The 15,248-nt window shown below is 36.1% G+C and overlaps 1 protein-coding gene across 1 annotated transcript; it reads left to right on the top strand.

Moving 5' to 3' along the window:
- The first annotated feature begins 3,392 nt into the window (after positions 1 to 3,392).
- Positions 3,393 to 14,728, top strand: LOC123565351 (putative ammonium transporter 3). The gene is made up of 7 exons (XM_045359217.2): positions 3,393 to 3,950; positions 4,213 to 4,284; positions 6,038 to 6,097; positions 7,196 to 7,272; positions 12,595 to 12,743; positions 13,182 to 13,349; positions 14,090 to 14,728. The coding sequence occupies exons 1-7, from the start codon at positions 3,442 to 3,444 to the stop codon at positions 14,414 to 14,416; spliced, it is 1,362 nt and encodes a 453-aa protein (XP_045215152.2). The 5' UTR covers positions 3,393 to 3,441; the 3' UTR covers positions 14,417 to 14,728.
- Positions 14,729 to 15,248: the final 520 nt, after the last annotated feature.

Here is a 15,248-nt window from a genome sequence, read left to right as displayed (position 1 = left end):
CCTGCGCATCGGATCCTGACCAGACTGCGCGGATGCGCAGGCTGGTCTGGATCCATGCTGGTCGCAAATCCACTATGTTGGTTTTCTCATGGCGAGAAACAACAATAGATTAAACTTCACAAATGCCACCGCGTCTGATTAAATATTTTAACGGCTTTATTGTTTCAGAAGCACAAGAAGGCGATCTCGAGCGATTTAGATAAGGTTCTAGCTTTCATCACAATCGAATTGAAATAAATTGGAAACGAAACAGCCTGCAAATATTCTAGTTTCGACTGGAAATAATATCAGTTAAATATATTGCACTCTGATTTACCATCTTTAATAGACTTGGATAAAAAGTGTGAATTAAATATAACCTGGTCACCTGAACACTCACATTCCTATATGATCGCATTCTTCGCACGGGTGTGGATAATATGATTTCCGAAAAATATGGTCTTGAAAACGTTTATTTAATACAAGTCCTTTAATGTATTTTGCAATATTCCTTCGGTACAAAAATGCAGTTGCTAAAAGATTATCTTTTGAATAAGCATGGATACTACTTATTTGAATTCTAAACATACCATTTATCATAAAACAATAATTCTCAAGTTTATCTTCATGTTTTTTATCCCAATAACAATACCAAAAAATCAAAGACTTGCATATAAACAATGCAGACGAAGAGCCATTTGGCGTTGCATGTGAAAGCAATTCATTGCTGGTAGTATTTCATGTTGTTGAACGTTTTGTTATCCTATCCCAAAATATGTTTTCTCAATCCGGCGTAAGACCAAAGAAGTCATTTGATATCAAACAAATTTGTTCTCTTATAATAGGCTGTGTCTTATTCAAAAAAAAATGTTAGATGTAAGATTTTCAAACAGAAAAGTAAAAAGAAAATGAAAATGTTACAGACTCGGTTTAGTATAGCCTATTCATGGACGGTAGTGGGAATGTAGGCTCACGTCCAAGCCCCCTAGCCCTGGGTTAACAAGAATTCAACATTTCCACATGTGACAAGTAATAAAATAAGTGTTTACGAAAGCAAACTCTGATGGCCAGTTGTGACACATTGAAGAACATGTAAGTTTTGTTTTCATAAGTTTCTTTTGCGTATAACGCTAGGTTTAATTAATAAATTCTAAGAAACACTGGCAAAGTTTATATCTTTAATAGACATAAGTGCACTATAAATATCATAAGTAGAAGAATTTAGAGGACTGTTTGTGTAAATATTATATAAATGTATTGCAGAGGATTCATTTGCATCAAATGAATGCAGTTAGTGGTCACATTCCTCCATGTCGCTATCATTTTCAAGTGTCTCTTCATATTCATTTTCTTCATTGAAATCGTTCAATATCTTAATTGTTATTTGATTTTAAAAATTTGTTAGTGAATGCTTTGTCAGTTTCAGTTTGTGTTGGTTGGAAGATGATTTCAGTTCCATGACACATCCTTTCATCGGTGAACAAATTTAGCCCTTTCACATAGCGGTATTTTTAGTGTCTGTTTTCATGTTGTTGAACTTGAACTCCATGGTGTAACTGTGTTTATTGAAACTAATTGTCCGGAGAATAGGGCCTAGAAAAACTTGTTCTCTTCGTTTTAGCTGTTACTTCTTTTTTTTTTTACCTTTTCAGCTTGAAACTCCCCATCTGCAATGAATAAACAGTGTATGCAGAACTTACCAGATATAAAAGTTTTGTATGATTTGAAAATTAAACGTTTACTAATTTTTAACAGACTTGTCTGTCTTAATTCTAAAATAGTTTTTAAGACACGAGAATAAAAAGGTAAATGACAAAACTCCCTGGAAGCATACTCATACATATAACTACCTAGTGAGACATTTAACATTAACTAAAAATACAGCGCGCTATCAGTTTTATAGCTCCATCGCTGATGCGATAACGCCACCACTTTTAAAAATAATGGCATATCTTTTTGAAGGGAGATTTTATCGAAAATAACTAATGTTACCTGTATAAGCATCATAATTATTAGGACTATTTGCATGCACGATAATGTTCTTATAGTGTGTCTATGCAGTGAAATGAGTTTAAATACCGACCTATATCAATATGTGCAAACGTCCAAATCAATGGAAAAACTCTTGGCACCACAGTTTGCATAATATTTGCATAAATTTAATAACAGTTTGAGGCTGTTCTTCCATTTTCTATTATAAAATATTTTAACGAAATAACAGTCAACCCGTCGTAAAATGTTCTTTTATGGCACTTTATTCTTCGATTTTCGAAAAGAGTTCTATCAATAAATACATTTCATTTTGAATCCAAAATACATTCCATTTTGAATCCAGTGGTAGATACACTACCGAAATATTTTCAGCTCCTTTGAATATTACGATATTTTGGTGGTGGAGCTAGGGTTTTGTAGCCGCGATAAATGGAAAATTATGAACTGATATCTAATTAATTAAGGGTACCTATAGTTTATAAAGTATATGGCCACGGATTGTAAAGTGTATCCTGATAAATGCTGGAACAAAAAGTAAGCACATCAGTTGAATTGGAAATACGGTATCAAATACGAAATGCGATACTGTATTTTGTTTTCATCCAAATTGTACCCCTACAAAACATATTCTTATAATAAACCCTTACCATGCTAAATTTCTATAAAGGACTGGTCCATCTTCCAATTTGGGCAGTACCATTTATCATTTGAAGGAATGTTTACAAAATATTTATTGACTGAATAGCGAACTCGGATGTGCAGGCTGATCTTGGTCTTGCAAAGGAAGAATCAGTCGTGTACAGCATGGTAAGGGTTAAAGTGACTTTGCTGATTTACATAGGGTAGGAACAGTGAACAGTTTTGAGGCCATGTATGACACTTAATAATTACTTGTATAGAAATGATGAAATAAAATAACAAAATAATTTAAAAAGTAATAAAATAAAAACTAAAAATACTTAGACGAACTAAAATGATAAAATAAATTCACCGATGAGTCAGCGTCTCGGCTAAACAATCAAATTGCTAGAATTAATATATACTAGACTTATAATTATATAAATCATTTAAATAGTAATCTACAGTAACGTCAGTCAATGATACTATGTAGTGCACTCGTAGCAATACATGATCAACAAGGGTAAATGTAACATGTGTATCATCTTCGGCTTGTAAACCACTTGTTGCTGTGTGGTTGGGATGCTTCGCTGCAGTGGGATAGAAACTGCGAAAGAGATGTATTATTCTTCCACGTGAGGAAACAATCCGCCTAGCTTTCGGATGTCGATGGTTCTGCCTAGGTCCTCCGCCGTGAAGCAGAGAAGTCGCGACGTGACCTGAACTTTAACCCCAAATGCAACAAAATTTTTCAACATTACGTACACTTTACACTTTACCGTTTATTTTATATTTTCAGGTTTTGGACTGTTAGAAGCAGGATGCGTATCTAGAAGAAACGAAGTAAACATCATGGTGAAAAATGCAGTCGACGTTGTGTTTGGTGGCATCACATATTGGGCTTTCGGATTTGGTCTTAGTTTTGGCAATAGTCCTGGTACAAACCCATTCTGTGGGGTCGGGTATTTCTTTGTGGACGCATCGCAGTCAGACATGGGTATTATCTTCTCAACTTATGTATTTCAATTGTCTTTTGCGACAACAGCCACTACTATAGTGTCTGGAGCAATGGCAGAGAGAACCAAATTGTTAAGTTACATCGTGTTTTCGTTTCTAAACACAATTGTTTACTGCATACCCGCTCACTGGGAATGGGCGTCAAATGGATTTTTAAGGACTCTTGGGGTTGTAGATATAGCTGGAAGTGGGGCGGTCCATTTAGTTGGGGGAGTGTCAGCATTTGTTGCAACATTTCTTCTTAAACCTCGTCACGGGCGATATAGAGAAGGACAAAAGGCTACAGAAAATCCTTTACCGATGGGTAATCCAACAAATGCACTCATTGGAATGTTCATGTTATGGTAAGTTTTTAATTAATAAATTAATATAAGGTTATGTCTAAAATTAAGAAAATTGTCGTTTTTCTACCAAACTTACAATATTCCAGTAGATGTATGTATGTATCGTGCACGGAAGTGTGAGCATCATCATTGTATTGGTGTGAACTCTAAACACTACCCTAGTCCATTTGTACATGTGTAAACTCTTAATATCACCCGAGAGTATTAGAACCATCACTAAGTTTCTAATTTGATTATTATTTCCATTTTTCCCCAAGTACAGGTGGGGATGGCTAGCGTTTAACTGTGGAAGTACCTTTGGTATATCGGGAGGAAAATGGAAATTAGCAGCAAAGTAAGTCACAACGTTCTGTCAATTTCTCGTGTGATGCATTTTTGCATTTTAACCGTACGCAGATAATTAATGACATACAGAAAGACCCATTTGTAGCTATGCCTTGTGTATTTTATATAATTGTATCGTCTTTAGTATCATATAAACGTATTTTTATACGCCCGTTTGAAAAACGGGACGTATTATGGGAACGCCCCTGGCGGGCGGGCGGGCGGCGTCCACAGACTTTGTCCGGAGCATATCTTCTACATGCATGAAGGGATTTTGATGAAACTTGGCACAGTTGTTCACCATCATGAGACGGAGTGTCATGCGCAAGAACCAGGTCTCTAGGTCTAAGGTCAAGGTCACACTTAGAGGTCAAAGGTCAAATTCAATAATGACTTTGTCCGGAGCATATCTTCTTCATGCATAGAGGGATTTTGATGAAATTTGGCACAATTGTTCATCATCATGAGAAGGAGTGTCATGCGCAAGAACCAGGTCCCTAGGTCTAAGGTCAAGGTCATACTTAGAGGTCAAAGGATACAAGAATGAAAACTTTGTCCGGAGCATTTCTTCTTCAGGCATAGAGGGATTTTGATATAACTTGGCACAAATGTTCACCACCATGAGGCGGAGTGTCATGCGCAAAAACCAGGTCTCTAAGTCTAAGGTCAAGGTCACACTTAGAGGTCAAAGGATACAAGAATGAAAACCTTGTCCAGAGCATTTCTTCTTCATGCATAGAGGGATTTTGATATAACATGGCACAAATGTTCACCACCACGAGACGTAGTGTCATGCGCAAGAACCAGGTCCCTAGGTCTAAGGTCAAGGTCACACTTAGAGGTCAAAGGATACAAGAATGCAAACCTTGTCCGGAGCATTTCTTCTTCATGCATAGAGGGATTTTGATATAACTTGGCACAAATGTTCACCACCATGAGATGTAGTGTCATGCGCAAGAACTAGGTCCCTAGGTCTAAGGTCAAGGTCACACTTAGAGGCCAAAGGTCAGATACAAGAATGACTTTGTCCGAAGCATTTCTTCTTCATGCATGGAGGGATTATGATGTAACTTGACACAATTATACACCATCATGAGACGAAGTGTCATGCGCAGTTCCCTTCTTTAGAATTACTTCCGTTTGTTGTTACTATAAATAGCTTATTTTGTAACTTTTTCATAACTAGTCGTAGGGAAAAATCGAGACCACTTTTCTGTAGTACAACATGCATGCTACATCCAATTTTGAGGTGTATTTTGACCAGTCTCTACCTGGTAAAGATTTTTGTGAGGACTTACAATTTTTTTTTTTTTTTTAAGATTAACTTCCCTTAGTTGTTACTATAAATAACTTATATTGTAACTTTTTTTTATAATTGACCGTACGGAAAAACCAAGACCACATTTCTGTGGTACAACATAGATGTTACTTTCCAATTTTAGGTGTATTTTAAGGTATCTCTACCTGGTAAAGAGTTTTTTTGTGAACTTAGAAAAACAAAACACTTACAGTTATTACTAAACAACCACAAAATTAAAATTCCATTTGCAAATACAGGTGCTAGAGTAAAGAAATTTGCTGTGACGGGCGTATATTGTGACATTCTTGCACTTTTGTTTATCATGTTTATGAAAAGAAACATGTTTACCAAGTAGAAACATAAAAATACCTCAAGTAAATCATGTTTATCGTATGAATTATATTTGGCAAGTGAACTATTTTATTGAGCGAACCATTTTTGTATTCATTTCACTTTATTTCAGGGCAGCGATCACGACATTGAACGGTTCGATGGGTGGAGGAATTATCGGTATTCTGTTTTCGTAAGGTTCTATTTTCATCTTGCAAAAATAAAGTCCCCCAACACCCCAGCCCCACCTCATTCTCTTTTTTCTACTTTGCTACTGTAATGTTAACGTTAGTGTTTACAGATGACATTGGACACAACATAACGATATCGCGACACATTTCGAAGCAAGGCATTGCGATCGTACTGTTATGTCGTACCGTTATGTTGGGGGAGTGACTCTAGTACATGTATGGGGTCAACAAGCAGCACTAGATAATGTCAGACAGATATTTTTCATTTTTACCAGCAAAAATGACAGTTTCATGTATTAGATCAGTCCCTGTTTTTACTACATTGTGCATCGATACCTGGTATTTTAGTAGCATTTTCAATGTGCTGTGTCGGGAATGTAAGCCTGCCTTATTACGCATGTGTCGATACCCATAGTTTAATGATCAGTTTAGATATCAGTTTGGAAGACGTTTGCTGGTGTTGTCAGATAAAAATACCTCTTGTAATGTACATAATCCCTACTTTTCTTGGTATTTTTGTTGTTGTTTTAACGTTATTGACATACGATAGTTAAATGTTTGCTCAAAATTGGCGTGACTGTGTGTGACAGATTGTTTATTTTATGATGAACATGTAGCAAATTTATTTACTATACCATGTCCTATACCTTGTCTTGCACCTCGTGCTTCTGCCAGTGTGACATGCGATCAGTGCATTTTGTATACTGACTGTTGGATTATAATTCATTCAAAAATATCAGATATTCTACTTATCATATATGATTTATTTTCTCTTTATTTGAAATAAAAATGTTAAAAAACTAAGTTATATTCGAAGGAAACTATAGCAGATCCTTTCTGCTCATGTTAGGCCCTTTCTCAGTCAGCGCGTTTTGTGTTTCGACCATTTTATAACTGTCTCATAAATGATCTCAAACCATCAATAATTAATAACACAAATCGAATTTTACTTATGTTAAATGAAATCTATAAACTTGTTTCAATATTACCTTATTTGTATCAATATTAAGTCCTTTTCTTTGATGGAATGCATCGCATTTGGACTGAAAGTAGAAGTGATGAAAACAATCATTATCGCATTAAAATAATGTTTATTTTAGGTATGTCATAAAGAAAGGGGTGTTTGATGTGGGATATTTGGTAAACAGTATCCTGGGAGCGCTTGTTGGCATCACAGGTAAGTTCATGTTGCAATTCATACTGTACTCCGTTATCTGCACTTTGAACGTTCATGCTGTATTTCTGTTAAGTGTCCCTTGAAAATTCGTGCTTTAGTCAAGCTAACTGACTTTTGACAGTTAATGCTGTAACCATGTTAACTGCCCTTTGACAGTTTAGGCTGTAGTCGCCTTAACTGCACTTTGAAAGTTCATGGTGTAGTTCTGTTACGTGTCTTTTGAAACTTCGTGTTATAGTCCCGTTAATTGCCCTTTAACACAGGTGGCAGTAACGTACCTAGGATACAGTATGGGTCCATGAGCCATATGCACTTAAATTTATTACAATTATAATGTTTTCTTAAGAAAAAAATGACAAAAAGCCATTTTGAAAGAAAATTGCACCTGTGACAATAAGCCATGAGAAAGGTAGGTAAGAACAGTTTCACATGTGCATTGTTTCCAGGTCCGTATATTTTTTTCAAAACAATATTTCCTTATCAGGGATTGACCGTCTTTCGGGCAAAAGAATAATCTTTCAGAAAAACCTTACTTCAAAGCCCAGTTCCAAACCGTTTACGCATCATGAGCGAGCAACGGCGTACGAAACGGTACTGTTTTCTCTATCCGAATAAATCCCACACATTTTTCGCACCGAAGTCTCTCCCCTAAAACACATTAAGCACACCGTGCCAGTTTAAAATAACGTTATTACTGTTCAAAACAGGCTAAACGCAAACTAACAAATCCGAAAAATCAGGTTCAATCCTACTTTGTTACTTACAAATTCGCTATTTAACTTTTTCACTTTCGCAAATTACCTTCGCCTGCCATGATTACCGATGACAAGACGGTGGTTGTAAAGAACGCTTTCATTGGCGGAGACGGTTTACGTATTTCGAACGTAGCGATAAAATCCGAAGAGTAACCGAATATAAACAAGCAGCGATGGCTCACGAAGATTATTTACCAAATTCAAATTAAATAGCAACTGGTAAGTAACTAAGTAGAATTGAACCTTATTTTTAGTCTTGTTAGTTTACATTTAGCATATTATTCTGACTGCTTGTAGCGCTATTTTAACTGGCATGGTATACTTGATTTTGTTTTAGTGGGGAGACTTCGGTGCGAAAAATGTGTGCGCCCTTACCAAAATATCAGGCTTCCGGCGAACGTTGCGGCAAATTTGCCGCAAATGTTTTGGTGAATTTGCCGCAAACTTTCTTTTGGCAAACTTTTACCATGCAAATTAGTTTGCGGCAAATTTGCCGCAAACAATTTATGCAAATGAATATGCAAATGAAGTTTGCAGCAAATTTGCGGCAAACCTAATTTGCATGGTAAAGTTTGCCGCAAATTCGCCAAAACCTTTCTGGCGAACTTCTGGCAATGTTCTGGCGAGCTTTTGGAAACTTATTTATGCAAATTAGTTTGCGGCGACTTTGCGGCAAACAATTATGCAAATTTGTTTGCCGCAAATTTGCTGCAAACTTTTGGCGCTAAAGTAACAGACCTTTTGTTTTTGAAGAACAAAGGATATATCTTCAAGAAGAATAAGAAAGGGCTATAAATTAGCAAAATGTTCTCTGCTAATAATGATTTATCTTTTCTAAATAATTATAAAGAAAAAATACAAATGCACGAGATCATTATGAAAAAGTATGTCGTTAGTAAATATATTTTATGCTTACATGTGTTTGAAACTCTTTAAATATTTTAAAGGAACCGTTGTGAAAGCTGATAACTGATTTGCAAAAATTTCCTCTGTGTGCAAATGTCTTAATAAATTTGCAGATTCACTAAATTATTTATTGCAATCTATTGTATCTAATGGTCTTTAGGTGACACATATCTGAAATAAACAAAGGCTAACCGTATAAAAATCATTCTGCTTTTGCATGCGTAATAATATGAAAACTAACCTTACATCGCAACATTTATCCACGGAATTAAACACAGTATACTTCGGTGATTTATCCGTCTTTTTGTGGAAGTTTTTGTTTAGTAAAGAAACATAAATAATTTATGTTAATACATCGATGTTCAACTACTGTTTGGCAGTTTGAAAATGGAGCCAAAATCTATGCAGCCAATAAAAACAAATCAAGTGATACTGTTCTGGCAATCCTCTGGCGAACTTTCACATCTGGTCAGATAATTAAAAGATCATATGGCGGATGTTTTGGAGAAGAAAATTTAGATAAAAGATTCTGGTGACGTTTTGGTGAACAAAATCATGCGATAAAGTTTCTGGCAATGTTATGGCAAACTCTTAATTCAGTAAAGTCTGTGGTGAGTTTGCAGCAAAGTCACCGAAACGTTTGCCGAAAGGTCTCCGCTACCGGCGAACTCCTGCAAACATTTATTACTTTGTTCTGGTGAACTAAAATGTTTGCGGCAAATTTACCGCAACTTTGCGGCAAATTTGCCGCAAACTTTTCATTTTGGTAAGGGTGGAATTTATTCGGATAGAGAAAACACTACCGTTTCGTACGCCGTTGCTCGCTCATGATGCGTAAACGGTTTGGAACTGGGCTTTGAAGTAAGGTTTTTCTGAAAGATTATTCTTTTGCCCAAAAGACGGCCAAACATTGATAAGGAAATATTGTTTTGAAAAAAAATATACGGACCTGGAAGCAATGCACATGTCAAACTGTTCTTACCTTAGGCTACCTTTCTCATGGTTCATTGTCACAGGTGCATTTTTTTTTTTTTTTTCGAAACGGCTTTTTGTCATTTTTTCCTAAGAAAACATTATAATTGTAGTAAATTTAAGTGCATATGGCTCATGGACCCATACTGTATCCTAGGTACGTTACTGCCACCTGTGCTCTTTAACAGTTCATTCTGTCTGCCCTTTGACAGTTTAGGCTGTAGTCCCGGTAACTGACTTTTGACTGTTCATGCTGTAATCCCGTTAACTGCCCTTTGACAGTTTAGGTTGTAGTCCCGGTAACTGAATTTGACTGTTAATGCTCTAATCCCGTTAACTGCCCTTTGACAGTTTAGGTTGTAGTCCCGGTAACTGACCTTTGACTGTTCATGCTGTAATCCCGTTAACTGCCCTTTGACAGTTTAGGCTGTAGTCCCGGTAACTGACTTTTGACTGTTCATGCTGTAATCCCGTTAACTGCCCTTTGACAGTTTAGGTTGTAGTCCCGGTAACTGACCTTTGACTGTTCATGCTGTAATCCCGTTAACTGCCCTTTGACAGTTTAGGTTGTAGTCCCGGTAACTGACCTTTGACTGTTCATGCTGTATATAGTAATCTCATTTACTGCACTTCGACAGTTCATGCTGTAATCCCGTAAGGCTGAAGTCCGGAATTCTTCTGTTCTGGAAAGCAAATTAATTTTGTACATCTGAGCGTTGTTGCTGTTGTAAAGAAAACATACACACAGTGTATAGACTCTCTGTACGCCCAAACAGAAGTCGCCAAAAACTAGACGTTCACTTTCGTTTTTTAAATTTTTGGAAGCTGTCGGTAGTAAGTATTTTTATGTTTTTCTCTGGCAATTTGAAATAAATATTCTTGTTGTATATATTTTTCAGTGTATGATAAATGACTCTGCAAAACACAACTGTTAAATAAACATGAACGCTTGAAATTAAAACGTATTTTCACCAAAAACACAGATGGTCAAAGCAAAAGACGAACCATTCGTGAAAAATGCCCGTTATTTTGGAATTACGAAGGAAATTCGTGTCAGAACCGCTTCTGAATGTTTCATTATCAATCCATGCGCATGAGTTTATACCTAAAAATATGCATTTACAATACTAAATAGTTGCAATATTGTTTAATCAAACACGCATCTGAATTCTGCACTGACAGCCTAGTCGCAAAACTTGATATAAAACTGTTCCACTATTCGCTAAAACATTGTACGCCTATTCAATAAAGAAATGATGAAGTGTTTGGGCTTATAAGCTCCATACACTGTACTCATTGAATTAATAAATATAAGTTTTATATTGTATTTTACTTGCGACAGTCAAACAGTATTTATTGGTCTATTTCACCAACGATGTCCTTGTTTTGGACAAGAAATAGAATCTGTATGCGTGTGTCCGCGAACATGCGAGAAATATATATATATTTATTTCGCTCAGTTTGATAAGACACTTTGCTTTGCTTTTCTTTTTTTCCGGAGAATAGGCCGGTGCTCTTCTATTCACTTCCAAGGCGATGGTAGCTTTTATTCAAATAAGTTATACATTTAGAACAGCAATAATTATCACCGGAGACCCAGATGTTAGCTTCGATCTGCTTGAATTTGAATGATATCTGCGGTGCTCTGGAGCCGGATATTAAAATAAACTGAAATTAACAATTACCGCAAAGTCCACGTCGTGAAGTTCGAACAAGTCTCTGAGATGCCGGAAATGGATCAAACACTGAGTTGTGCCACGTAACGATTACATGAATGATGTGTTAGTGATTAATGTTCCTAACTGTGTAAAGAATCTAGTCGTTATTATAAAAAATAATTTCAAACACTATGCAGGCTAGAGTTTATTAATTAGTACGCATTTAGCAAATTTAATTGGTCGCGCGGCTGCGCTGCGCTAGACCAATTTAATTTGATAAATGCTTACTAATAAACACAAACCTATGTGAAGCGGAGTGCCATGGAATCGAAACTGCAGTAATAACATCTAGACTGGTCCATTACTGTTTTAAAAACGAAAGAAATTGTAACTATTTATTTTTTAACTGTTGGTTATCATAAAAGAAAGTCAAAACATTGAAATATAAGAATGAAAAGAAGTTTTGAATAGGCGTACAGTTTTTCGACTAAGCGTACAGTCCGGATTTTAAAAATTGCGATTAGTGGGCCTGTAATGTATCGAATAGTGGAGCAGTGTAATCGGCATACATGTCTCAGAAAAACACATTTTCCTGAAAACGTACTCGTTACCATAGAGCCATGCTAGTATTTATCGACGCGTAAGATATTTATCTACGAAGTAGCCAAGGTTTCAATTCTTTGCAAAAGCTCAAGATACATGTATTTTAAAGAATTGATACTTTCATTACAAATATCAACACGTGATTAAACTTGAAATTAAGTATATAATGAGTTTTATCATGCAGGCGTGTTTGGTATCTACGTAAACAGTAGCTCTTAGACAATATGTAAATTAAAAAATACACTTACTTTATGCGATATTAACAACATAAACAAAGAAAGTCCAAGCCATCCGCGACAGCAAAAAATTATGTTTTTGATTTTTGAACGCCTAGTTTTTGGCGACTTCCGTTTGGGCGTACAGAGAGTCTATACACTGTTATACATGTACTGTAAAAGCTATACAGATAATTTGTATTGTACTTTCAGCTTGCTGTGCTGTTGTAAAACCCTGGGAAGCAGTTATTATCGGCCTTATTGGAGGTATATTGGCGATAATGAGTGCGATCCTTATTAACAAAATAAAGATGGACGACCCAGTCGGAGCGATTGCCGTGCATGGCGTGTGTGGTATGTGGGTCAGTACCGAGATTTCCTCCCTGTTACACAAACCGTATTTATTACTGCATTTATCAAAGTTTTGTTTCAGGTGATAATATTATCAGGGTCATTAAGATCGTTTCTCCACTCTAAGTCCACTTTATAGAAAGGCTATAGGTCTTAAAGAATATCAAATGAGTGACAATTTCAGGTGCTAGATACCTGTGTAGTCAGTTCCAGTTTCAAGTTGTCTGAAGTTTATACATTTATGCTAACATTATCAGTTCTGAAGATATTTTTGGAAAATTCGACCACAATATCGGTCTTACATTCCAGCCATTTCTTTCAAAAAAAATGTTGTTTTTTTTCTAAACCCACTCGCTGTTCGATTCCGCACTTAATGATCATCTTTGTATGCCTCCATGTTCGCCTTTCCATTTCAACCTTTTAAAAAAGACCCTGTCTTCCTTGTGCAGGGTATGTTGGCGGTTGGACTGTTCGGTGCCCATGATCCCCTAGAAAACACGACCCAGGGCAGAGACGGTCTGTTTCACGGCGGCGGCATGTATCTCCTTGGTGTCCAGACGCTTGCATGCTTTGTAATTATCGCTTGGAGCGCTGTCGTTAGCGGGGTCCTTTTATTGGTAAAGTATAAATGTTCGTAATGTTTGTAGATCTAAATGTATCTCAGTTACGAGATCACTTTGATAAGTCTTCTGTAATACAGATAGCTTGAACGAATCAGCTCCATCAGAATGCGATAAACACTATTCTGAGCGTTTTTCTTTTCTTTAACATTGTAATAATTCAAAATGTTGTTATTGTGTTATTGATTTAAAATCTTTCGTACATGTCAATCTGAATTCTAACATGGCAGCTAAAGAAAAAAGAAGGCGTCAAGCCATGCGATAAACAAAGGGACGCGCGGACCGGTAAGTGAGTAGTATGACGTCAATTATGAAGTCAGATTGTCGAATGACGCACGGTCATTACCTCGGACAAATGAAGTCCAACATAATTTTTATCAAAATATTTCAATGAGCAAGCAAGAATGAAAACAATATATGCCTTTTTGTGGTTTAGAGTCAAATTTACTAAGGGTTCATCATTCATATTCTTGGATATTCATTCAGCCGTGTTTAGTTCTCTGAACCATGATGAGTCAGGTGACAAGCCACTCGAAGGCATTGATTATTTTATAAGTAAAGAAAGATGTTTCCCTTTTAATGACACATCAAATACACTTGATTGAATTAGTGATATGTGTAAAATATATCTTTGAAAAAATATCTATACGATAATGAATTTTACGAATGAATGTGATGAAATGACTAAATTCAGTTTTATCATATGAGGCATGAATTTTATTTATTACTTTCCATAGGGAATAAAATTTACAATCGGTCTACGGCTTAGCGAAGAAAACGAAATAATAGGAGCAGATTATGTTGAGCATGGTATTGGAACACCAACTATTCTCAACTATAGTGACCGTGGACTGCTGTCACCCCCTGCAAGGTCAAGGACGCCGTCAGTGTGCTCTGCTGTCACAACGACTTCAATAAAATCCATGACAGAAACTTGCAACGATGATATCAATCTTTTATCAAGACTAAGGACCAAGCGTTTTCGCTCGGATAAAGTTGTACCCTTGGGTAACATCCCTGGCGAAGTACAAAACAATTTTTCATCACCTGTTGATAATTTGTAAAAGTGAAAACCGGGAATGTAAACAGCATGTATTATTCAACTACTGTGAAAACTTTTGAACTTTGCGAATATCATGACCACCATCATTATATTTATGTATTGAATGTTCCAGGTTTCTCCTAATTTATCAAAGGATGTTTTTTTTTTGTTTTTTTTTTTCTTCATAAAAATAAAAAATATCCGCTATACGGTGTATTATTCTATGTATTTCTTGTTCCGACGAAGGATCAGCGAGGAAAATGTTATTTCACTTTCTTTAATACTCCATCTTCCATTGCTATCGTCGTTTCTGTTAAGGTTACTCCCGGGTGTAATTAGCAATATAAGTACTGTTCTCATCCTGCTTTTTGCACCTGTAAAGTCCAGGAACAAGCAAACATTTGTTTCTACAATTGCTACCGCAACCTCTGTGCAGAAATATTGCCGATCACTCATCCCTGAGATCGAACAAATCACGTGACGATAGTAAAACCATTTGATCGCAAAGCCTGGTAAAGCAAACGTTTGCCATATTCTACAGGCAATCCACAACCTCTAAAACAAAGATGAAAGTACCCAGCCTAGTTATGTTTTGCTGTAAGGGATTCGCATTCAAGTAGTAAACAAGTGTTATAAAAGCACGAAAATGCGAACAAATAGGGTCTGTTTAACTAGGACTTCTTTCAACTATACCATGGAGTTTTTACTGAATTGATGACCCTCAAATTTTCAAAACTTCTTCAGCATTAATTTCGAAAAATGTGTTAAATCAAATATATCGTAAAGTTTCATCGAGAAGTTTCAAATTTTCACTAAAATATTGACATTAAATTAAAGCTGTCCTTATCTATTTA

Source organism: Mercenaria mercenaria, chromosome 8 (genome assembly GCF_021730395.1).
Source record: "Mercenaria mercenaria strain notata chromosome 8, MADL_Memer_1, whole genome shotgun sequence".
Classification (NCBI taxonomy): Eukaryota; Metazoa; Mollusca; class Bivalvia; order Venerida; family Veneridae; genus Mercenaria; species Mercenaria mercenaria.
This window is presented reverse-complemented; position numbering and strand designations above follow the sequence as displayed.

Bases quoted from the DNA above. Each gene is read 5' to 3' on its own strand.
- LOC123565351 (XM_045359217.2), top strand. From the start codon at position 3,442: ATGGTGAAAAATGCAGTCGACGTTGTGTTTGGTGGCATCACATATTGG. The intron at 3,951-4,212 runs GTAAGTTTTTAA...CCCCAAGTACAG, and splicing joins ATTGGAATGTTCATGTTATG to GTGGGGATGGCTAGCGTTTA. The intron at 4,285-6,037 runs GTAAGTCACAAC...ACTTTATTTCAG, and splicing joins AAATGGAAATTAGCAGCAAA to GGCAGCGATCACGACATTGA.